At 38.8% G+C, this 24,792-nt stretch overlaps 1 protein-coding gene across 1 annotated transcript; it reads left to right on the top strand.

Annotated features, from left to right (window-relative positions):
• Window positions 1–4,222: 4,222 nt before the first annotated feature.
• crip2 (cysteine rich protein 2) lies at window positions 4,223–22,038 on the top strand. The gene is made up of 8 exons (XM_039667466.2): window positions 4,223–4,373; window positions 16,328–16,422; window positions 19,512–19,569; window positions 20,308–20,442; window positions 20,598–20,666; window positions 20,756–20,850; window positions 21,574–21,631; window positions 21,804–22,038. Exons 1-8 carry the CDS (start codon window positions 4,331–4,333, stop codon window positions 21,869–21,871), a joined length of 621 nt encoding a protein of 206 aa, XP_039523400.2. The 5' UTR covers window positions 4,223–4,330; the 3' UTR covers window positions 21,872–22,038.
• Window positions 22,039–24,792: the final 2,754 nt, after the last annotated feature.

Genomic DNA, 24,792 nt, shown 5'->3' with positions numbered 1-24,792 from the left:
AAATACAGTGCAAAAACTAGAACTGTAATTAATTTTACAGTATAATTATACAGTATGCTGTGAACAACTGAAGTCAGATTTACAGCAATTTTACCATGGAATAAAACACTGAAGCTTGCTGGATATATGTTGCCAGTAAGTTACTGTTGATTTTTAATGTTAAATTTGTTACAGTGTACTGCATACTATAGCTATGCTAGTATATGCTAACTACTAGACCAATTCAAAGGAATCACAAATCAAGCAGGTGAATTACAAACAACATATTAAGAGCTGCCTATGGCAAGCAATATACACTACACATGCACAAATCAACTACTGGACCAAAACATCTGCAACTTCCTCCAAAAATTCCCTCATTATAATCAACTGATGTGTGTCAGGTGCTAGAAAGTACTTTTGACCATCAACACAATCTATGAGTCCATGTGATTGTGTTTTTTGCGGTTATCAAGTGACTAAAAACATTATTTTTTTCCCACTTGAACTTATACAAACAATGATTTGACAAAGACATGAACAATGTGTAAGCAAACCAGCTAAATATAGTAGCTCTGATTAGATAAAAACAAAGATAGTCTGGAGAGGAGGAAACTCCCAATGGAGGGCCGCTAAGTAGCATACATCTTCCCATCACTACAAGTGTGTGCGGAGAGTATAGGACGAGGTCAGTGCACTGTTATCTCAGGCCAAATGTCAAGTCAAATAGCAAGGGATGATTTTGACATTCCTCAGCATCTATTTCAGTTGAAGCTTGAAGAATGACGAGGACTTTGGCTGCTATGCCATTTGAGTAATAGCTTGGCAATGTTAAGGAGTTTTCCACTTCACTCTGCTGTTGTTTTCCCAGACTTTTAATTGTAGAAACCCCTTAAAAAACACCTGTGGTAAAAATTTAGTTTTTAATGTTGGTTATATGTCTATTGATAGACTTTAAGACGAACCATGTGCAAATTCTTCAGTCAGCACCTTTGCTGAGTATTTCTCCCTAAAACTGCAGCGCACCAAAGACAGTAAATGTAGCTTGAAACCACCCCTGTTTCATGACGGGACCAATCCCGTCAATGTGCAGGACAGGACAGGGCTTTTTCCCAGGACAGGGCTCTATAATGTACAAAGCATTTCAAAGGAACGGAAACATGGTTTGTGTAATATTAGCAACACATTATTAGCTGTTTGATAACATAGTCAAGCCAAAGGCTATAGTGTTGTGTCAGACGTTGTAGAGAGCGATACATAAAACGCATCACCATTCTGATACATCGACTTGTATACGAGCCTATATAATTCACTCTTCCTCATCTTCTTCAGTTTCTGGTTCAAACATGTATGGATGAATTAAACCAATATATCCACTTGCCACAGCATTTATTACAGTAAAGTTGATCGAGAAGATCTGGTATCCTAAACTTTTGTGAGTGAGTGGAGGCGGAGCTAATTTGCATATTAACTCCACATATACTAAATAAAGCAAGGGTGTATAGTTACATTCAAGATATTTTAAGGCATGAATAAATTATTTTCACACGATTTTTAAAAATATTTTGATTATCAAAGATGATTAAAGGTATAACATATTTTTCCAGGGGCACTTTAAGAGGAATGACATCAAAGTCTCTCCTTGACTCCTTCAGTCTATTGCAATTAATAATATCCAGAGCCACTTTACTACAACACTTTAATACAATAATAGACAAGTTCTGCTTCAATACATTCAGATCCTCATTCAAATTTGCATAATAGCTACACGACTGGATACACTTGTGACTAAATTCTTGAAATTACCCTCAGAGTATATTTCATTTAGGCTGTTTGAAATATAGTTCTTCTTTTAGTGTTATTTGTGTGGTTTATCCCATGGAATTACCAAATTAGTAAAGCCAAATACCCTTCTGAAAATCATAGAGACTTGGAGGGCTCTTGTGAATTTAATCACCATGAAACCAACCAGAATACCCTAGCAACTGTAAAGCAACACTCTAACACCATTCAGAACCATTGTTATTTATACTATTATAGTTTTTTTTTTAATGTTTTCATTTTTCATTTGTTAATTGTTTGATTTTGCAATATGTATATATATATATATATATATACATATTATATATAGACACACTCATATAGGCATATTGTATATTTACAAACTTTTATGTTAGATGCAATTAATCACAATTCATTAATTTGACAGCTCTGTTTATTTTATTTGAGCTTTATTTCAATTAACAAGCAAATGTTTTTTTATATTATATTTTAATTTTTAATTGTCTGGCAAGTACTAACAAATGTATCTATCTATCTATCTATAAATTATAGGAACGTCTGTCTGCCTGTTATTCGCATATCTCTCGAACCGTAAGTTCGATGGATTTCAAACGTGACAGGTGTCTTGGTACGGGCACAAGTAAGTGCAGTGCCAAGATTGACATTGTTTGGATTAGAAATGCGAAAGATATATCGGTAAATATATCGGTAAAAGAATCATACATTTGGCCTTTGCCGCTCTAGCCGCTGGCCACTCCCCCTCTCTCACTGCACACTGAGTGGCCGCTCCCCCAAAATAAACATTCTGACATAAGTGGTTTGTGGTTTAAAAAAAGATTTTTTATTATTATTTTGAAAAACATACTAATCTCTTAATTAAGAGGTTCACCGCACCTAGATTATGACTACATTTATTTGCTATAATTTATTTAATAATGCCGATATATTCCCACATGAATCATAGCACGTGTTTGATGAGTCGGTCTGGGTTTGTTTGATGGGCGGTGTGGTTGTTAGGGTGGAGTATGCACTAAGGGTTACACACGTGCTTTGGGGTGACATGTGGCTCAGATCATTCCCATGGGACACTGGTGTGAAAGGAACACTGGGTATTTATGGAGGCAGAGGGTCTTGGGCATCTGTTTAGCGCTTTAGGATTAGCATGGGCTTGAGGTAAAAGGAATTTGAAAAATGATGTACAAAATTTGGGATCGGTAAGATTTTTTAAATGGTTTTGAAATAAGTCTCTCCAAAAAAGAAGTCTCTATACTCACAAAGGCTTTAATCAAAATTGCAGTAAAAAGAGTGATATTGTGATCCTATATTAATATTTAAAAACATGATTTATTCCTGTGATGACAAAGCTGAATTTTCAGCATCATTACTCCAGTCCTCACAGTCTCACATGGTCCTTCAGAAATCATTGTACATGTAAAATATGATTTGCTGATTTGAAAGCCCCAAAGCACACTTGTGTAATTGGACTCTACTCAGCTAAGGTCATGTGACTAGTCCCAGTCTCAACTCACTGATTTTAATGTGGTAAATGTTATAATTTTCCACTTTTCAGTCATTTAAAACCATTGTTTTATAGCTAGTAATGTTTTGTCCCACCTAGTCAACACAGCAGGTCCCTGCATTGCAGCTGTGCAAATGTGCTAATACAGCAAAATTACTGACGCTGTAACACTGACACACAAATGAACGTAAATACGCTTGACGCTGCAAGACTCACATTCCTCGCACTGAAATCAGCTGTTGGCAGAGAGAGTCAATATTCAGTTAGATGTCAAGAAGAGGCACTTTCACAACAGTAGTCAGGGGTCTGTCTGTTTGACAAGCAGACTAAGCAATTTAGAGATTTATGGAAGTCAACAGGATCGGCTGTGTGTTACTGAACGGGTGTGGAGCTGGAGTTGAAAGGTGCACATTTGCTCTGCTCAGTGCTGATACTGACTGATCAGAACAAGGGAGAAATTACGTGGACACGTGGTTGAGGCAAAAGCCTGTAAGAGCTGGCAAAGATCTGAGTCTAAAAAAAGATGTGGTGACACACATTTTTGGGTGTGTGGAACAACAGTGATGTAGTCAAAAATGTAATACCGCCATATAGTGACCTCAACCCAAACAAAAAGAGAAGTGTTGTAAGCACGTCTGGTCCTGCCAATATCATTCTCCCACTGATTTCCACTAGTAACGGTCTGGCAAGTGCTGAAGAATCCCTATTCATGAGAAGTGAAAGAATCTATTGTTGGATGCCTTTCACATTCCCGTTGAAGGATGTAAAAAGGAAGAGCCAGTGGCAGTAAGTAAGCAGACTGAAGCCCCTGCCAGCAGGGCTGCTGAGCCAGACGGCCCGCCAACATGGTGACTGACAGGTTTCCTGACCAATGAGAGAAGATGTCAGAATGGAGCGCTGAAAGTGACCTGCGAGGGAGGGCGGGGCTATGCAAATGCAGCGCGGTGCTTTCAGTGGGATAATAAGAGATGCGCTCCAGCTCTCAGCCATTGGTCGGATTGAGCGCGTGCAAGACAAACCTTGTGAGAGAGAATCCAGTTTGAGTTCACCATGGCTTCAAAGTGTCCTAAATGCGAAAAGACTGTGTATTTTGGTAAGTTTGAGTTTATGTTAACGTTTCTGGTTTATTCTGTACCTCTTTTTAAAACTCATTCACCGTTATGTTTTGCTATGATGAATGACATCCACGCTGAATAAGTAGGAAAGCGATTATTTGTTTACACAGGAGTTGATCAAACAGATTTAAACTGATGAGGGTTTGTGATAGATCATAAATCACTCGCAATTAGGAATCTAACGTTAGTTATACTTTTTAGTGAATTACTTACCGCTTTCATAACTCTCCAAAATTAACATCTTGAACTTGCTGACGAGGAGATGCGGCACCTTCCATGAATAGCCTACGGTGCACTTTGGTTTCCCATGGCTTTTGCAAAGCATTACAGGGACAAATTACATGCTTTTAAGATGTGAGGAAAACTATGAAACATTATTTTATTAATAATTTTGTCACACAAAATTAACTTTGTATGAAAAGTAACTAGTTGTAAACAAATCAAATATCAGTATCCTCCCCACTGACACTTGGCCTGTTCCACCTCGTCTTGATCTAACACTTAAAATCATGTCATTTAAAATTAACTAATTTTACTGATCAATTGTGTCCAATCATTTAACATAGCCTAATTTAAGGAGAAAAAAATCGATTATATTTATTACTTTTATGTTTAAGAATTTAAATTGTTTATATTTATTTATACATTATATGGATTAGTACATTTAATTTTTATATTTATTTAGTGTTTTATTTAATGTAGAATATTGCAAAATCTCACAAATCATGGATTTAAACTGTATTTAGACATGCAATGTTGCATATTCAAATGATTTTTTGTGGTTGATGATCATATTCTCACTCTTATACCCAAACCAATTGTTGAGAAATGAACGCATAATTTTTAAGCTTTTCTGGCCCTATTTTGAACTGTATTTGTGGAAAGTACCATACGTACAATTAAATATGTAAAAGTAAACTTTTTACGTTCAGACTGCTGAGTGCAGTAGCAGCCAGTTTATATTCATACAATTTATGCCCACTTCTGTAACACTAATAATAAACAGTTGTGTCTAAGTCCTGTCTGCAGTTATTACAATCATCTCTTTCTCTCTCTTTTTTTGACTAAACTTTATGTTCCACTCTCTTGACCGGATGATGGGCTATTTTTATAAACACTAAAATGAAAGCTTGAAAGTTGCTGTACATTGCTTTTATAGACTTCTTCTAGTTTTCTTTAATAATACAGCATGTGCAAGTTTTGGAAGCTGAAAGATGTGTGAATGACTTGCCTCTTCTCTTCATTTATACCCATTTTCTAGTCAGCATTGATGTCTGCATATACATCTCAATCCATTAAACGGATGAATAGCCTCTCTCCCACTTGACCTTATCATCCCTGCTCTCATATTTTTAAGGTTATTCATCAGTGCATCATAGCCTGTGTGCTGGAAACTGAGATGATTATTTAGCTCTTATTTATGTTATATTAATCTGTGTGTCAAGCGAAAAGCCATAACACACGACCAATAAAGCTGTCCGGTTGTTTTGAATCAATGGTTTGAACGAGGTGCTGTTATATAAAAGCATGTGCTGCTCTTTCCATGGCTGTGTGTTTAGTGGGTGGGCAGAGATATATTTTTTGTTAAAAGCTGGTTTTAGCTTCAGGATCAAGATTTCACATTGGACATCTGCAAAATGCATTGATATTCCCATCAACCTTATACCCAGCAATATGCAAAATGCTAAACATGACATGGGTCAAATGAACTATTTTGTTTAAAGGGTCAGTTCACCCAAAAACCCGTAAGACTTTCATTCATCTTCGGAAAACACAAATGAAGATCTTTTTGAAGAAATGAATTAGTTTTACGATCTCTTCATGAACTTTTTGAAGCGTCAAAGCGCTAGTTGCATAGCTGTCAATGGAGGGACAGAAAGCTCTCAGATTTTTTTTTTTTTTTACGGGTTTGACGAGGGCGAGTAAAATGATGGTGGGGTTTTAATTTTTGGGTGAACCCTTTGAGAAACAGGTTCTTAAGTCATTATGGCTGGGTTTAATGCAATATTCAATTGCATTTAGATTTTTTTTTTTTTTTTTACCATAAGGGAGGAATTGGAGCTGAGTTGCACATGTTGCTGATGTCAGTGTTAGTGGTTCATGATGCCATAATGCAGAAGAAAGGACAAAGCAGGGTTTCACCCAAGACCTCGGTTTACGTCACGAGGGTGCTGTTTGAGATGCGGGTGACTGTGCTTTTATTAGACTCATGTTGAAGCCAAGACACATTCCATACAGCTGTGGAAGAGCAAGGGTGCGGTCCTCCGAGTCAGTCCTTTCCTATGAATATGAAAATGTCACCGAGTGGAATATTTGAGGATGAAGGTGAAGGCTGCATCCAAATCCACAGTCTAGACATAGAATGAGCGGAAAACAGTTCACGAAATACAAATATTTATTATTATTTAATAATAATCAATTGTTTTATCTATTTATCAGAGTTAACATTCAATATAAAATGTGAGTAAAACATATTTTAAAAAGATCAGTATTACCAAATGCTGTTTTTTTGCAAATGCAGCTGCTCCAGATGGTATTTCCAAATTGAGTTTGTGGGAGTCAGTGCATGTGTTCCTGTAAATTCCTTCCTGACTATATCCTGTTTCAAACCTAAATGGTAAGCCACTGTATTGCGTGGAAACTTTTCAGTTGAACCTTTTATTCATTTATTGGACAGCTGCTTGCAGATGTTGTGGGTTTTCTTGCACAAGAGCAAGCGTTAAAAGCTTTGCTTGTCACATGCAAATGTGACGCATGGAATCAGTGCTTTCCCATTTTTCAAACAAAATGGGTGGACATTTGAATTCAAGTCTGTTTGAATCTGTATATTCTGCAAAATAATTATCTGGATCATATCCATTTCCAAATCTGTACATGCATATTACATGACACACCTTTAGAAGCAATTATGCAACAAATTCAGCTTTGTAGGAAATTCCTGAAAAATCTTTCATATTTTTCTCTTTTCCCTTTTGAAAGCCTGCTCTCATTCTTGAATAGAAGAATGCTTTCTTTCTTAGATGCCAGTGACATCAAAATGTCAGAGGGCATCTCCATCATGTCATACAGACAGAACTCATTGTCCTCCTGTTGGTTTAATGGAAAGTTGTTTAATCCTCATTTTTCCTTTTTAGCTATTTTTTTCTTTCTCTGTCCCCAACTCTTACCGTCTCATGCACTTTTAATGAGTGTGTCCATTATAAAACCCTGTGTCTTCCAGATGGCTACCCCACTAGCTGTTTGAATGTGCAGAATCTGTTACATAATGCCACTTTTTGCCTGTTTAGGGGCATTGCGTAATCTTGGGAGTCAGAATTGGGGGCCATTCTCCTTGTCTGTCAGGATTCCTGGCAGGCATGAACCTCGACCATAGTTACAAGATGTTTTTTTACTCTTGTTGCAAGGTTAGCAAGAAGAAAGACCTTAGCAATCATGTAATTATACTTGTGTTTTATAGGACTAGTCTTTAAACTCACATTATTCGGATTCGACCTACCCGAAGGCCCATAATTTGTCTCCATAAATTTGCTCTACCTGGAGACACATCAAGGGAAATTTAATGCTGCTGCTTGTATTTTTTTCCCCTCTAGATTGTTCATAAATCAACCCATGCATGTATTATCAGAATTTATTGAAATAAAAAAATCGTAAATATAACTGGGCGAATCTCACAAAAATAAATCGCTGGGTCAGATTTCACCCCAAAATCAAAAGGCAAAAAACTAAATTATTTGTAGCATAATTAAAATGATGCTCATTTAAGGACCTTTTTTTTTGTATTGTAATTTAGTTTCTGGGCTCTATTTTTATGACAATTAACATTATCCCCAAATTCAGTATTTAAGTAAGACATCCAAATGTTGTTGTTTTTCAGCATTTCCTATTATTTTCCAATGCCGATTTATTATTTAATTAATGTCAATTTAGTTAAATTACAGTGTTTTTTACTATTTAAATCAGTATGAATTACAAGTCAGCAGAGAAAAGGCAGCCATAGTGAATTAAATTTAATACATATTTTTCATATTATGGTAAAATAATACTGTTGCATTAATGAGAACTGAACTGAGAAATGGGCTTAATTGTCATGAAAACATTACAATGCAAAAGATCCCCTTGTAGTCAATAATTGCATCCCTTAAAACACATCTTTGATAGCCAAAATTACATATTTAAACGTTTTTTTTTTTCTTGAAAAAATTTTTTTTTTCTTGCCTTAAAAGAGCTTGAATGTAAATCTACACCCTTGCCTCATTTAGCAAATGTAGTTCTATGAATGTGCAAATTAATCCCACCTCCACTCACTCACACCAGCTCAGAGATCCACTCGTTGACGATCACACTTTGACGTTTTTTGTTACGAGGTAGTTTGTGACGTCAGAAACACCAGCGGTTTTGAGATTGTCTTTGGTTCACTGCAGTTTTAAGGAGAAAAGTCTCAGCAATGGTGTTATGAATTTACACATGGTTTGTCTCAAAGCATATAAAAAAACAACCCGATCTCACGGAAATTTGTACGAATTTTACGAGGTGGCTAATTCCTAACAATTCGTACAACCTCACTCATACGAATTAGTATGATTTTTGGTAAATCGTACATATTTTACGAGATGGCCAATTAGTATGAACTCGTACAAATGACCTACCCCTGACCCCGCCCCTAAATATACCAATCACGTGGGTTTAGACAAATCGTACGAGTGAGGTCGTATCATATGAATTAGTACGCATTAGCCACTTTTTAATCACTCGTAAGATTTGTACGAATTGGTCGTGAGATATCGTAAAAAAAAAAAAAAACTAGCATATAAACAAAATTAAAAGCTTGATTTACACCACAAGGGGACTAGTTTAAGCAACAATTTCTTACTTTTGATTTTGGAATACAACCTGATCCTGGCATGCTGGTAATAGGTTTCATGATATCCACACAACCATTGAAATGTGTGGATCAGTAGTGTTTTTACATTGGCTATAGGGAAACTGTGTGAGGCCGAGCTCCACGAGGCAGCATTGATTTGTTCTGACAGCCGTGGGCACCACAGTAGCAGCTCAGAGCATACAGTACATGCGGCTCTCACTCAGGCCAGACAACTGAAAATCACGAGGTTGCTTAATTTATATCGAGAGGAAACTGCGCTAAACTGAAGAGACAGACATCTTGCCGTGCCTTGCATCAGCAGGACCACATCTGTGCAGCATGGGCCCAAACCACACCCAGCCTTTCCGCACTCCTGTTAGGAAATTCACAAGCCACTGTAAATTGGAAAACCAAGCTCGCAATCAGACGCCTATTGAGATTTGTTTGGAGAAGGAACTGCCATTCGCGAGTTGATGGTTCTTGGCAGGGTCTCACAGAAAGGCACTGTTTACCACCACAGAAGAGTAGGGTCATTAACAGAGCTACAAAACATGATTTGAGCGCAGAGCGTGTGTGCTATTTATAGTCTGAAAACGCTGAGGATCATGGGAACTAACCACAGCAATCATCTCCCTGGTTAATGGAGCCTGGAAGTGCACGTTATAATTTTGAGCATGATTTTACCCAGTTTGATCTTGGTTTGCCTATAGCCTGCAGGCCCTCGGCTGCAAGGCTAGCAGGTCAGGCTGTGATCAGTGACTCGAAGCAAAGCCCCATGTTGGACCCAGATGGCGCGCATCATGTTGATTTTGCAGTATGAGGGGATACAGTCAGGGAGAGAATGGGTTCATGTAGTGCTCACTCTGAACAGATGGGTCCACATTATTGGCTTCTGAAGTGGAAGCAAATCGGTCCTTGCCTTTCAAATTGATTTCCATGTGTACGACCACAGTGAGTAGAAAGATATATAACGCATGCCGTTTTGCCAATCGTTTGAGTCCTATTCGACATGGCTGGTTCTTCAAACCAAGTACAATTAATGTCAAGCCAGTGCCACCCATCAACTTGTATGTTCATAATCTTTTTATATAGTTTTGCTCACTACAAAAAGTGTCTGCTGAGGATAATGGAGTAGGTTTTAGACTGCATTCCTGTGTCGGAGCCCGTAGGGTGTTCAGCTGTGTAAATGTTGTTGAGGCCTAGTGCTGTTTATTTGTGATTACATCTCAGACAGTGTCATATAACAGACCTTCCTTATCATTCTCTCCTTGCATATAATGCGCCATATTCTAAAGAAAATGTGTGTCTTCGTTATCTTTAATCTAAAAGATGGAGTAAAGTATTAGCTCTAGAAATCAGTGTGGTTTCTTTTTTTTAATAATAAATCCAAATAATATAAGACTCCAATATCAGCAGAAACATAACAACAAACTGTTTTTGTACAGCTAAAATAACTGATAGCGGCTAAAACACGTAGCCTTGTAAGTTAAAAAGGTCCAGGACGGATAAACCTTCTGTTTTTGACCACAACCTTGTACTGACCTATAGCTTAAACCCACCTACTTTTGCTAAATCCTCCCTTAAAACTACTTACTGAAGCCACAGCCTTGTGGGTAGCGCTCTGACATAGATATAGCGTTTGGGTTTGGGCATCCGAGTTCAAGTCCTGACATGTGGTCCGTTCCCTTCGGCTCTCCTATTACATCCTGTCATTGCTGCAACTGCCTTATCAATAATAAAGGCCCAAGTTTTATTGACTAATTCTACCTTAAAGCAACACTGTGTAACTCTTTTAGTTTATTCTTAGCTAAAAACACTTAGTTCTTTCAAAAATATATGTGCGCATTAATGTATATTTATTTCGTTCAAGTAATAAAGCATTACTATGCCATTGAAAATACATACGGGTAAGGGGTTCTAATGTCGGTCGACATGTTGCCTCTCCATCTTGAAAGTACATTAGCCAAAGAGGGACATACCCGTTAATTCAAGCTTCGCCTTTCGCGTTTACGTTTGATTTAACACTCGAACTGGAAGCCATGTTAATCTTGGACTACATTGGCCACCGTAGGAGTTAAAACGAAATCGGAAATTAAGAGGAACAGAAACCAATATTCACTGGATGCTCATATACCTTTTCACCACTAGATGGAGGTAAAAATCACACAGTGTAGCTTTAACAACTTTTGTTGTCCTTCATTTTCAAATGTAAGTCTACGGATTGTTTGAACGTTTGGATAGTTTTTGTGTGTTAAAACATAGTAGCCAGCCTATAATAGAGACAGAAAGGTACATAGAGGATAAAAATGTCCTTTCTTCTGTTCATCTTACAGCTCTCCTACAAAAGGGATGTTCTGTAAAGTCTGAGTTAGCAAGGAGCACGAGAGAAGGGTCAATCACATTAGTTTCCAAAATGATCAGCCATGCTGGCTAAAGAGAAACGCTAATAACTACGAACACTGTGCCCCTAGAGTGATAGAGGCATATGTTGTGCCTAGACAAACTTAATAAGAGTGATTAAATGGAGACTGATGTTGATGCATCTCTCTCATGGCTTGAGTTTTCTGGAAGTGTAGGACTTTTTGAGAGCCTCTTCAATTCTGGAACAACCCCAGGATATTGGGCATGACATGTTTACAGAGAAACTTATTTATGCGACATTAGGTTCATAAATCTTGCTCTCTATTGTTGACTTCATTAAATCTCATATGACTCGTTGGTTAGAGAGAGTTGTGTGTTGTGACTGATTTGCTTTGGAAATGATTGCTGACTGCATAGTGTAGTTCCATTAGCCCACATCCTAACCTGCTGAGATAGCACAAGCTCATTCGTGTGAAGGGTTTCGTTTACCCTCCCTTCGAACACATAAAACTAAAGGAACCTCTGTGTTGCTCACGGATCAGTTGACCCTATCCGTGGTGTAAGAAGTGCTCTCATCTGATTTAATTGTGGGAGCAAACTTAGGGAAAACACACAACCCATGGCTGACAGGAGATGTTACCTCGACAGACAGTACCGGCAGGACTAAATAGATTACCTCTGCAATTCAATTCAAAACAAAGCACTACGCTGCTTATCTGCGATCAGGTGTACATATTGCACTCTTAACCTCTGCTTGTGCTCATTAGAGCTGGTCATTGGAAGGTATCGCAGCCTCTCGTATAATCTTACACAACCGTCCATTACGGCTCTCATGCATCTACGCCTCGCATCCAAGGTAACCTGACTCTCTAATGAGTCACTCTCTGGTCTCCTGTGGCTCTCCAGTCGAATGGATCCCCTCAGGGATGCACGAGATGACAGCGATGTTAGAATATCGCTATAGCCGTTTCTATTTGAAAGCAGAAACCAGGCGTGCAAATTTTGTTTTCTGCGGACAAAGCTGCTTGTAAATATACCACCCAAGACACTGATTTCATTTGGCCGTAGAAAAGGGATGCGTGTTAGACTGTGACTGGAGGTTGTCCAGGGGTCTTTTCAGCTTGATATGCGATTAGCGATTCCCTTTGCCCACACAAAATGACACCAATAACTGAAACGGCTTCCCAGCAACCTCACACTTGAACAACAACAGAAGCCCTTTTAATGGCTGCTCTGTTCATCTGCACTTCGTCAACCACCACGTAAACGCACTTACCGTTGTATAGTACCCACCACTGGCTTTGGCTTCTTCCCTGTGGAGACGTTCTCTCTCTTTATATCCAGTTGGGCCATTGACTGTGAACTTATCTTGGATTAGCCTTCTGCTGTAAACCAGTGATTTATACTGTCTGGGCCTCTATGTCTCCAATGTGAGTTTAGAATTCATTTATAGTACATAACTATTTTTAAAATGTTATATTTCTGCATGAAACCATTATTTTAGTTAGATATATCAATGTGCACCGGACATCAATGCTTCCTTAAAGGGATACTCCAATTTTTTTTGGAAATAGGATCATTTTACTACTCCCCCAGAGTTAAACAGTTGGGTTTTACCATTTTATGGAAGTCAATGAGACCAGAAACTGTCTGGTTAATGATATTCTTCTAAACATCAGAAAATCGGCTGAATGGAGTCGGAAACGGTAAAACCCAACTGTTTAACTCTGGGGGAGTAGTAAAATGAGCCTATTTCCAAAAAAAGTGGAGTATCCCTTTAAATCACGTGTCCGTGTAAGGAGAGCTGTGCTACCACTTTTTTATGCAATCAAATTTATAATGTTCATCAGACGTAAAATAAAATTAAAAAATCCTGCAGACTCAAGCAGGGACCTGTAATTTATAGAGACCAGAACTTGAGGGTGGCCTAATTTGACTTGGGCCAGTATAGGCATTGATAGACTCACGGTGAAGTTCGCAGCTTAAGGCCCCAATACTTCGAGCAAAATCGAAGGTCGAACTGCTGTAACATCATTTTGAACAAAATCAAGCCAAAACGAACTTTGTTTGGAGTTCGTTTTGGGAGTTCAAAACAGCTTGCCAAAGGGAACTTTCTGGAAAAGTTTGCTTCGGCTGGTAAACACATTTGTTCTACCATTGGTCCGTGGCGATTATGTAATGGTTAGGTGTGGCACTGAGGCTCCACCTTCTTTCACATGGAAATCTTTACCGCTTCATTTCTCTTCCCAAGTCAAAAGTGAAAACATGAACACACTAGTGGAGCTGCGTTATAGTAAAAAATGAAGTTGTACTTCTGATGAAACGAGAATCTGACAGAGTGCTGAATTCCAGAGCTTGTGCAAATATATCTACATTGCAATGATCAGATGCTTTTCTTATGCTTTTTTTTTTAAAAAAAAACTTGCGGTTTTCTCAATTTTATTGTTTTTTTTGTTATCGAGAGGAAACCATGCAGCACATTTACATATTCATCTAACGGTCGCTCTCCGCTGTGTGGGTGGCATGGCATGATCAATAACAGTATATTGCTGGTCATAAATTTTGATCTTCGATTTACCCCTTAAAGAACAAAAAACAACTTTGCCGTGGTATATCCGGGCCTCTAGGGGTAAAAAGAAGTTTGAAAGGCCTTTGCAGCAGTATAGTGTTAGCAAACATGTCCTGGAGATTGTCATACTTTTTAAAGATCCATGCCCACACAGTTTAAATTGTTCCTCTGCCTCCATGTGTGGATATACTTGAGGATCTCAGTGAAGTAGGAGTTTTTGCTTTACTTTAGCTGTAAAAAAATCTCCTCTTCTGATGGTGAAACTGATCTCTGCTGTACTGACCTAGACACCCCCAAGAGACGGACTAAGAGGGCTGTAAAACTTACTAAACGAAAACAATGCTTTTCCAGACGGGAAAGCAAGGAAGGAGAGGAAAAATGGAGGAAATGAACTGTTCTCTCCAGCAGATTGTGCTGTTTTTGATAAGCAAAGGTGTTTCCTCCAGAGTGAGAGAGTTGTCCCAGCAGGCCGGTGTTATGCATTGTCTTGAGAGCGAAGTATATAAATGGAAAGAGTAATATTAGGTCTGGGGAAGTCTCCCAGGACCCTCCTGAAGAAACGGGACAGGAGGGGAAATGGGGAAGTGGGTCTCGTCATCACTTAGCTGTCCGGCTGTGATAGCGCCCTGCCACTGCATTTCCTTGTGTTGCACGTCAACACATTTCTGCTTAGAAATAAAACGCTGTGACCTGGAGCCCTCATCATGAGGCCAGTACTTTTCATTGTTTTTATGGAATATGATCTCGCATTGATTGTCAAAATGAAAATGCACAGACCAGCAAACATCCTCAAAATATAAAGCTAGCTTGGCTCTGAAAACTATACAAATCTACCATTAATAATCTTGTGTGGAGACTCTTGCTCACTTTTGCCTTCACGGCAGGAAGAGACTCTTTGTTTTAACCTTCTGAGGAAATGCACAACATACTTTGGTACATACTTTTAGGATTTTGGATTCTCAGACAGGCAGTTTCCATAGCACATTCATAGCTAATCAGGAGCTGCAGACATTAATATTTGAGTGGAAGGGAAACTTGCAGCATAAAACTAGCTTTAAAATCCTTCTACACTACGGTTTGGATGATAAGAGATTCTAGGGTGTGGTTACGGGCAGGTTCACTATCAGCAGCAACACAATATTATCACAAATTCACAATATGATGCACATACAGGTCCTTCTCAAACAATTAGCATATTGTGATAAAGTTCATTATTTTCCATAATGTAATAATAAAAATTAAACTTTCATATATTTTAGATTCATTGCACACCAACTGAAATATTTCAGGTCTTTTATTGTTTTAATAGTGATTATTTTGGCATACAGCTCATGAAAACCCAAAACTCCTATCTCAAAAAATTAGCATATCATTATAAAGGTTCTCTAAATGAGCTATGCTAATTTTTTGAGAAGGACCTGTATTGCTTTCAAAGTTGCATACTATACTCCCTGAGTAGATACTGTACTTTTTAAATGAGTACTTAAAACCATTTTAAAAAGTGAGATCTATATAGTATGACTGTAACTCAGACATTCGGCGTGTCATTGTCATGTGGTCTACCTGTAAGTTGCCTCACTCACTTCCATTCACAAATCCTCTCCTGTGGCCTCATGGGATAGTAAATTGTCCATTGGATGCACACCTCAGAATCTCGCCAGTAGCACCGTAGTATTTCATCTACCATATAGTAGGGAAGAATGCATTCAGATATAGCCATAGTCTATTATAATAAAAAAAGTGAAAGTTGCATGCATGGGATTTGCCTGTATTTAACCCATCCAAGTTAGTGCACACACATTAAGAGTAGTGAGTAATGAACACACACACAAACTGCAAATTTTGCAAATCACTGTTATTACTCCTCCGAGTTTGTGTTGTATAGGAATTTGAACAAGCACCTAACCCTTAGTTTTAAGCATTAGTGTTATGTACATGAATTAAACCTCAAATTCTAAAAGGTGAAAAATCCCATAGCAATGTCTCAATACCCTAGTAACCACCCAGCAATTCACTAATAATTATACTGACCCGGCAACCACTGACTAACCCTAGTATTGGACAAGTTTTTCATGTGCAAACTCACATTTTCTTATCAAAAAGTGTAAAAAATCTATCTTTCTCTCTTTTTCACCTCCCAGCTGAGAAGGTGTCGTCACTGGGGAAGGACTGGCACAAGTTCTGTCTGAAGTGCGAGCGCTGCAGTAAGACCCTGACAGCGGGTGGCCATGCTGAGGTAAGACTCACTACTAGATCTCACGCTACCTCTCTGTAGTCTAGTTGGGGAAACTCAAACTCCAGCAGCTGAGTATTGACTTTATGCCACTGCACGTTTCCATCAGAGGATCAGTGCTCTATTTGAAGAGTCCAGCACCAGGATTGAGGCCTGTCACGTATCAATATGAAAATATGAAGACAAACCAAACTGTCACAAAGCCTACTCCATGCTACAATAAGAATTTTCCCTCCTTTTTAGTTTTGGAAAGCTGCTGTGTGATGATGCTCGTTTTTTTGAACCTGCTGGCCAGCTTTGTACGTCCTGACTGTTCCTGTGTGTATGACTGTGAGCCAAATTAAATTCTCTGCGACCTTCCAGCATCCTGTTACATCACACGGTGATGGCTGTGTCTAGATTGGAATGGTAGCAGAGGGCAAAGGACAGGGCTGTGATGTTTTAGAGCCAGAGGAATTGTCGTCATGTTGCCTTGAGTCTGTATTCCACAAGGACAAGAGTACACTCTTAGAAGAAATGGTTCTATTTAGAACCAGAAATGGTTCCATCCCCCGCTTCATATATGGAACTCCAAAATGGTTCTATATAAAACCAATTCTTTTGGTAAAAGGTTCTATTGGCCAAATATGGAACCCCAGGGTTCTATATAGAACCCATAGGAACCCTTTTTTAAGAGTGTATAGAACCTTTTAGGGGTTCCAAATACATAGCGCTGATAGAACCTTTTAAGGTTCTATATAGAACCGTTTCTTCTAAGAGTGTAGGAAACAGAAGTGTTGCATTTACTTCAGGAAGAGTCACAAATAGAAGGAATTCTCTCTGTAATCTCTGTGTAAGCATATTAACATCCTCACAGCTCACAACAACCTAAATCTGGATGTAGGTCAGGTTGCTATGTTGAGATTTCTGTTGGTTGAATGAGTTACATGGTACAGGAATGAAGTTGGGTTTGTGAAGATGGGTAAATCACATGTACATTTCTCTTTAAGACCATTGATTGTGGCTAAGATGATCACCCCTTAGTGTCCTCAATGGATTTAAGCAGGGTAAAGCGAGATGATTTATGGGAATAGGGGTGGATGTGATTCTTGGTTCTTGGGAAAGTGTGGGCTGATGAGCTCCTCTATATGACCGGTGAGAGTTGACCCGTGAGAACTGTAATGGGAGCTGGTGGACTAAGTGTTGTATCTGACTTAGACATCACACCCACAGACTATTCACTGTCCGTCTAATGCATATTGCACACAAAACAGCAAGATCTGATTTTGATTTTGGAATTTACAAGAGTCAAGGTGTGTGCAACAGAGCCCTGTTTACACCTAGAATTAAGATCGATCGGATCACAACACAAGTAGACGAGGCAGACACATTCCCGTTTACACCTCACGTTTTAATCCGTCTCTTTTGTCCAGTTTCAACCACTTCTGTCTTGATTTCTTTAAAGGGAGAGTCTATGAGCAGGTAAATCTACAGTACCAGGTTTTTTTGGACAAAATAAGCTCAAGCAATTTACACATGAACGCGCATGTGACGATGGAAAAATATATGGAGCGCACTCAGTGCAGCAGCTTTAGTTTCTGCTCTGAAAGCCGCAAGATCACCGCGAACTCTGTGAGTGCATGTTCAAAATCAGAAATGGTTAAAGAACGTTTTTATTGGTACGTTTTTCGTCTTCAAACCAAACTTGAGTCTTCAGCCGACAAAGTTTAAATCCTGTCTGGCTAGCACACTTCCGATAATGTTTACGCATTAGTTCGGTAGGAGGAGAGTTGGCGCTCTTTTGTGGCTGTTCGAACACATTCGCCCACATGAGCGTTTATACCATGAAAGCAGTCCAGACAAATGCGCTCAAAACGTTTTAGACCCGTTTACACCTGAATTTAGAAGCATCCACTTGTGATCCCAATCCCTTCGACAAAACGCATCTTAACACCAGGTATAAACAGGGTAAAAGTGGGTGAGCTGAAGCAATAATAACGTTAGAGACCGTTGACCGCCATTTGCCAATGCAGAGTGACTCGATGTGGTGATTTACCAATGGGAGTGCAGATAGTGAAGCTCACATGATCTGCCGTTGGATACTGCAGTCAGATTTAGAACGCCTGCTGGCAAACTAACTAGTAATTCATAGACTTGATGACCTCCAGTGATAAAAACGCTGTCAGTGTAACAGCATCTTTAGGGTCTAAACTTGGTTCTTGGTTTCAATCTGCCAGGAATCCAAATGGTCAAGATGTACTATAGTTAGTGGTTTCACAGAAGAACTAGTCACTGGATTTGATGTTTATGAGGTTGATGGCATATAATCTTTTAGAAACAGCAAGTATATTTCCTTGAGCACGCATTTCAGATCCCACTATAGGATCTTTGCTAGAATACGCTGTAAAGTTGGCTAGACTTTATGCTAAAGTCACAGGAGTGTTGGTGAAGTCCTAAAATTCCCTGCTAGGGGTCTGGTTGGGCTACTACTTCAGGTTCCTGATTGATCTACACCAGAACCACCTCTGTAGTGCTCCTGTGTAGCTTTTGTTAGTTTGTTGCCTTTTTTAGAAGTATTGATATGTTACACCATCAAGTTTTCCATCATGGGAATTGAGGCGGGAAGGTGTCTGCTACTCTTTGCTGGAATGTGGGGCTCATTACGCATTTTTCCCCCCCTTGCATACTTCTGTACTGGCATATGGCCACTGTTCTCTGCCCTTTCCGTTCCTTTATCCTGACCTGCGCAACTGAAACAGTTGCCGTCTGACGGTTCCCATGGTAACCCTTTCCCACCATGGCCCTCACCAAAGGGGTCTGGGAGCAACTACCATTGAAGAATGTTTTGTCCACAACCTTCCATATACACACATACACATAGACACACTCAAAGCACGCAAAGACACATAGAACGGCAACGTAGACTAGTAACTGCTGTGAGTGTTATCAGGGAGAGGACACCCAAGATAAGCACCGTCTGTGACATTTACTGTAGGATAGTGTACAAGCAGCGGGTGAAATCAGCAAATGTGCTCTCATTCGATTGTAGAGTCTTGATTGAAGGAATATATGCTTGCAATGACTGTTTTTTATTCTGTTGTACATCCTCACAGCATGATGGGAAACCATACTGCCACAAGCCATGCTATGCTGCCCTCTTTGGTCCAAAAGGTGAGATAACACGCAATTAGCGTTTCAAGTCCAAGTCCTGTGACATCCACATAGACCTTATTCACAGCAGCGCCATCTTTGCCATTTTCAACAGAAATGAAAGTGAGGCTGTAAGGGATAGACATCTCTTCAGTGGGTTGTACTGGTATTTAATGTGTTTTTAAATTGTTATGCTGATGATGCACTGCAAAAATATCTTTCCAAGAAACTTAAATGGAACAGAAACTCTGACAACCTGAGCTGTGGAAAATGAGTAATAAGAATAAGTGATTTTATAGGAGCTTTACAGCGCATTCCCTCACAGCCTTGCTTTCATACCTGTTCTGAATAAGGTCTATTAACATGGAACAAACTGTTCTGATCTCTGCTCATTTATATACAGTGTATTAGGTTGTGAAATGATCGATTTGACTTAGATTTTTGCTCTCTGGTACATATAGCCCATGGTAAAGAGTCTAAAAAAAGAATAAATGCTTACATTGTCATTCAGAAAATAAAGAGTGCCCTCTGCTGGGCATTAGGAATCCTCATGTTTGGAGAAATACTGGCAACACTTTACAATAAGTATCAATGTAGATTGATGTTAGATTATATACGTACTATTATATATGTACATAGTACATGAATGAGGTGAAAAATCCCATAGGATTGTTAGTTAATACCTAATTCATTAATTGCAACGAATGAACATTTTGCATGATTGTAGGATATTTTCATGAAACTCTGGTCAATATCTAGGTGTGAACATTGGAGGTGCAGGATCATACGTGTACGAAAATCCCGCCAACAATTCCCCGCCCGTATCTACCGTGGACTCCGCACCCAAACCTCAGGAGAAATGGGTCCCAACATCTGCTAAGGTGCCATCTAAAGGTACAAACAACAGCAGAAATCCGCAGCAACTGACTTATTCTGAATGTGTAAGCAGGAACATAGAGGATATGCGTCTCCCTTTGTTCTAAATGTATATGACATAAGGCAAATCACAGTTTAGTTGGATCATAGAGTGAATGCACCTTTCATTTCAGCTGGAAGCATCACCACCTTCTCTGGGGAAGCAAACCTGTGTCCCAGATGCAACAAGAAGGTCTATTTTGGTATGTTTCTCTCTGTTCTAATAACATTTCATACCGTGTCATGTAATGGAGCTAGCAGAATAACATGTCCTTTTACGTACTTACGGCAGCTGAGAAGGTGACATCACTGGGGAAGGACTGGCATCGCCCATGCCTGCGCTGTGAAAGATGTAAAAAGACCCTGGCAGCAGGCAGCCACGCAGAGGTGAGAGGAAAATAAAGGTTGCTTCTAGTAGAAGTGTATAGATGGATGCCATTTTCCTTTTATTAATTCTGTACATGTAAAACAGGGGTGCCCAATCCTGCTCCTGCCGATCGACTGTCCTGCACAATCATCTCAAACCCTAATCAAACACACTTGAAACAACCAATTAAGGTCTTTAGGATCACATTCAGGTGTGTTTGATTAGGGTTGGAGATGAACTGTGCAGGACAGTCGATCGCAAGGAGCAGGATTGGGCACCCCTGATGTAAAAGGTTAATCGAGAATCAATTTTACATTATAAATCTTGAATAAACCGCAGGGCATCTGTGGGTCATTCATTAGGTACAGTAATACATCAGTATGCTGGAAATAAAGGCCATTAACAAGAATTAAAATCTTAATTTGCAATTCCCAATTTGTTTGTTTTTGTTGTTTTTGAGTAAGGATGTATAACTAGTCGTAATAAAAATTAAATCTCAATATGACTTTGTGTGATATTTACAAAATGTGTAAAATGAAGATTACTTTTATATCAACTTTCCAGTGTCCCCAATAGAAACCAATGAAATATTGTTTTACAAACTGTATATGCATGTACACAATGCATTTTTAGCTGATGTGCAGGTCTTAAGAAATGAAAAGGCATTGAAAAATCATAGTGTATTCAGTTGGCATCAACTGAATGCATGAATCTGTCCTAAAATGTGTTTTTATGTGTTCCAGCACAATGGTCAGCCCTACTGCCATAAGCCGTGTTATGCTGTCCTCTTCGGCCCAAAAGGTACCGTGAGACTTTTCAACTCTAGGGGGAGCTATTGCTTCATTTAGACAATAATCTGGTTTCAAAGTAGTGTATTTTTTTATTAGCATTAAAGATAAAGCATTTTTTTATCTTATGTGTCCTAGTTAAATTGGTCATCAACCCAGTCTGATTGATTTTTTTGTATTTCTAGGTGTAAACACTGGTGGGGTTGGCAGCTACATTTACGACAAGGAGCCCAACACTGAGGCTCAGCCTTGATTTTCAGTCTTTGGGAAGCCCAACTACATTATAACAACAGCCACTACCAGTACCTCACGCACTTTCACATATTGCCCCACTTCTGGCCTTATCACGGATCTTTCTGCAGAAAAGTGACGCCACTTGCTACAACCATGCCTTCAGCTCCAACTGCACCACTGACAGTACCTTGGGCTCTTATTATTGGTCCACTCGATAGTCCTCTACCCCAACTGTCCGCAACAAGAGGAAAATTTGAGCTTCATGATATACACACACTGGTCAACATGTTCGTTTCTGACTTGACTTACAATTAATTTAAAGATCATTTCACTATCTTTGTGTGTAGTTGCATATATCACCCCTACAAAGGACAAAACCAAGACCCCACTTTCACAATACTGCATGTACAGTAGTATGTGTGTGTCATGTGTGTTCTAGTAGCAGATAAAACGACAGAAGTTCACTTGGGGAGCTTTGTTTTTGCAGAGGAGATATGTTTGAATATCCTGCTGACAGAGAGCAGAATCTCTCCTTAGAGGCTTCGTGCAGATGCTCAGGAGCACATCATCATAAATCTTAAAAAATATTCTCAAACCCAGATTTACTTTTTGGCCATATGGCAACATTCCTGAGTTTAGGAAGAGAAGTTCTTCAGGATGAACACGACAGTTAAGTAAAATAGCCAAGCTCCTATTTTTAAGAGGAGGACAGATCCTGCTCCCGGAGGGCGACCGTCCTGCAGAGTTTAGCTCGACTCTAATTAAATACACCTGAACCAGCTAATCAAGGTCTTCCAGATTACTAGAAACTGTAGGCTGGTGTGTTGGGACAGGATGGAGCTAAATTCTGCAGGAGCAGCCCTGGACACCCCTGATTTATGGGGTAGCTATAGTGGAAGTCCACAGGGACAGTTGGTGTATGTGATTGGTGCTTGTTGACCAAGTAACTTGCAGCTAATATTTCTGATGCCAATCTAGTACTGTTACATAACGCATGGAAATGGATTAAGGAAAAGATTAATCTTTTGTATTGTTTGTGATCTGGATATTTAGACGAACCCCAGTTTCTCAAAGTGTTGAAACTGAAGTATTATGTTTCCATTTAGTTTGTAGAAAGTTCGACTACATTCTTACTGAATGTGCATTTTGTACTCTACGACTGTTATTGTTATTATGATTTTTTCAGTATCAGGCCTATTTTCTTTTGAGACCTTTCTTATGCAGAGCCTGCAAGTCAAGTCCTGCTGCTTCTGTGTTTAATCCCATAATAAAGTTTACATAATGCTTTTCCCTTGTCTTGATCTCTTATTTAAGTCTAGCTTAATGTGACTGCACATGTTATAACAAGACACGGACAATATGGGAGTGAAGGTAAATTGATGTAGATGATCTTGAATGCACTGCCATTATTCGGGTCCTTGAAATCCTTGAAAGTTTGTGAATCTGATTTCTTTTTTTTTTCTTTTTTTTTTCAAGGCCCTGGAAAGTTTTTGAAAATAAATATACATAGATACAGGTCCTTGAAAGTGCTTGAATTTATTTTGTGCAAAAAAATTTCTGTAAAAAATTCCATATTATGCCCTCCGTTCCATTAATGTGTTATTTTGCCAACACTTCGTAGCCTATGCATACTAGCTTGCTTGATTTACGTTAGTTACGCGCATTTATGCTTTACGTTAAGTTTTTGTATCCAAAACTAACAATGTATCCTACAAGGTAACACAATGTAACCTTGCTCTCACTTGAAATGTGTCCCCACATTAATTGCTTGAATTTAAGGGTATTGGACCTGGAAAGTCCTTGAAAGGTCCTTGAATTTGAAGTTAACCAGGTGTGGGAACCCTGATTGTACAGTATATCTCATTAAGTGGATGAGAATTGTGAATTGTGCTTTGGTCCTAGAATAATTTTTGTAACAATTTTCCTCCATTTTACAATTAAGGGTTGGTTTTGGGAAAACTCTTGTGATCAGAGTTTCTCCAGTTAAGGCTATATTCAGTCAAGTCAGTTTTGTCTGTGTATTGATTATTATTAATAATAATAGTTGCATAGATTTGCTTCAAAGAAAAATGTAGAACTGTTTGAGTCTTTAGAGCATTTGTGCTTGAAAAAGCTTTTATGTATAGAGCTTCATTCATTATTTTTTTTTTTAAATTCTGTTTTCAAAAGAGTTTCAAAAGTAGCGAAATTTAGCATTTTCTGTGACAAACACAGTGTGACAGTGCAATCCCAATGCAAACAGAAGAGTGGATAACCTTGACTAACAAATCAAAGCTGTAGAATGGAAGATTTATGATGCCGTGATAATCGTCCATTCGTATTCAACATGTTTAGAGCTGTGACCGTCAAACTCGCACTCTTTAATGTTCTCACTGAGCCCGAGGCATGTTTGTTTTCAGATTACAACACCTTCGTCATTCAATGCCATAAACAGTCCCATTATAAAGCTATCAATGACTTAACCATCAAAACTGTCACTGAATGCTGTCATCTAGTTGAAATATTGTAGGTGTGTTATCATTTTTGTTAAAGACATTTGAAATATCTATTATTAAATGTCAGACAGCAACAAACATGCATAGAAAGGAATTAAAGACAATGACGATGGTTGTTCTGGAATTCTCTCAAACGTTATTGGATCTTGTTCAAGTCACCTGATGTGTGAACTTTACGGAAATACCGCCACTAAAAATAAGGATGATCACTTGGTTTCAAGTAATGGCTAAGAAAAGCGAATTTAGTTCTGAGAAAGAGTTTAACATCATTAGTTTGTAAATGCCACTTGATATTCTGCCAGTTTGCCAATGTTGTTATCTAATCTAATGCAATTAAACTTATACATTTTATAAGGTGTGGCATAATTGTCCGGTTACTTTTTTGGGGCCACCGTTTATAACCACAGGAAGAGTAATAATTGTACACACATGGTATTTGACTGAG

Source organism: Pimephales promelas, chromosome 15 (assembly GCF_988280905.1).
Source record: "Pimephales promelas chromosome 15, fPimPro1.hap1.1, whole genome shotgun sequence".
In the NCBI taxonomy this organism is placed as follows: domain Eukaryota; kingdom Metazoa; phylum Chordata; class Actinopteri; order Cypriniformes; family Leuciscidae; genus Pimephales; species Pimephales promelas.
Note: the sequence above shows the minus strand (reverse complement) of the source record. Positions and strands in the feature narration are given on the sequence as shown.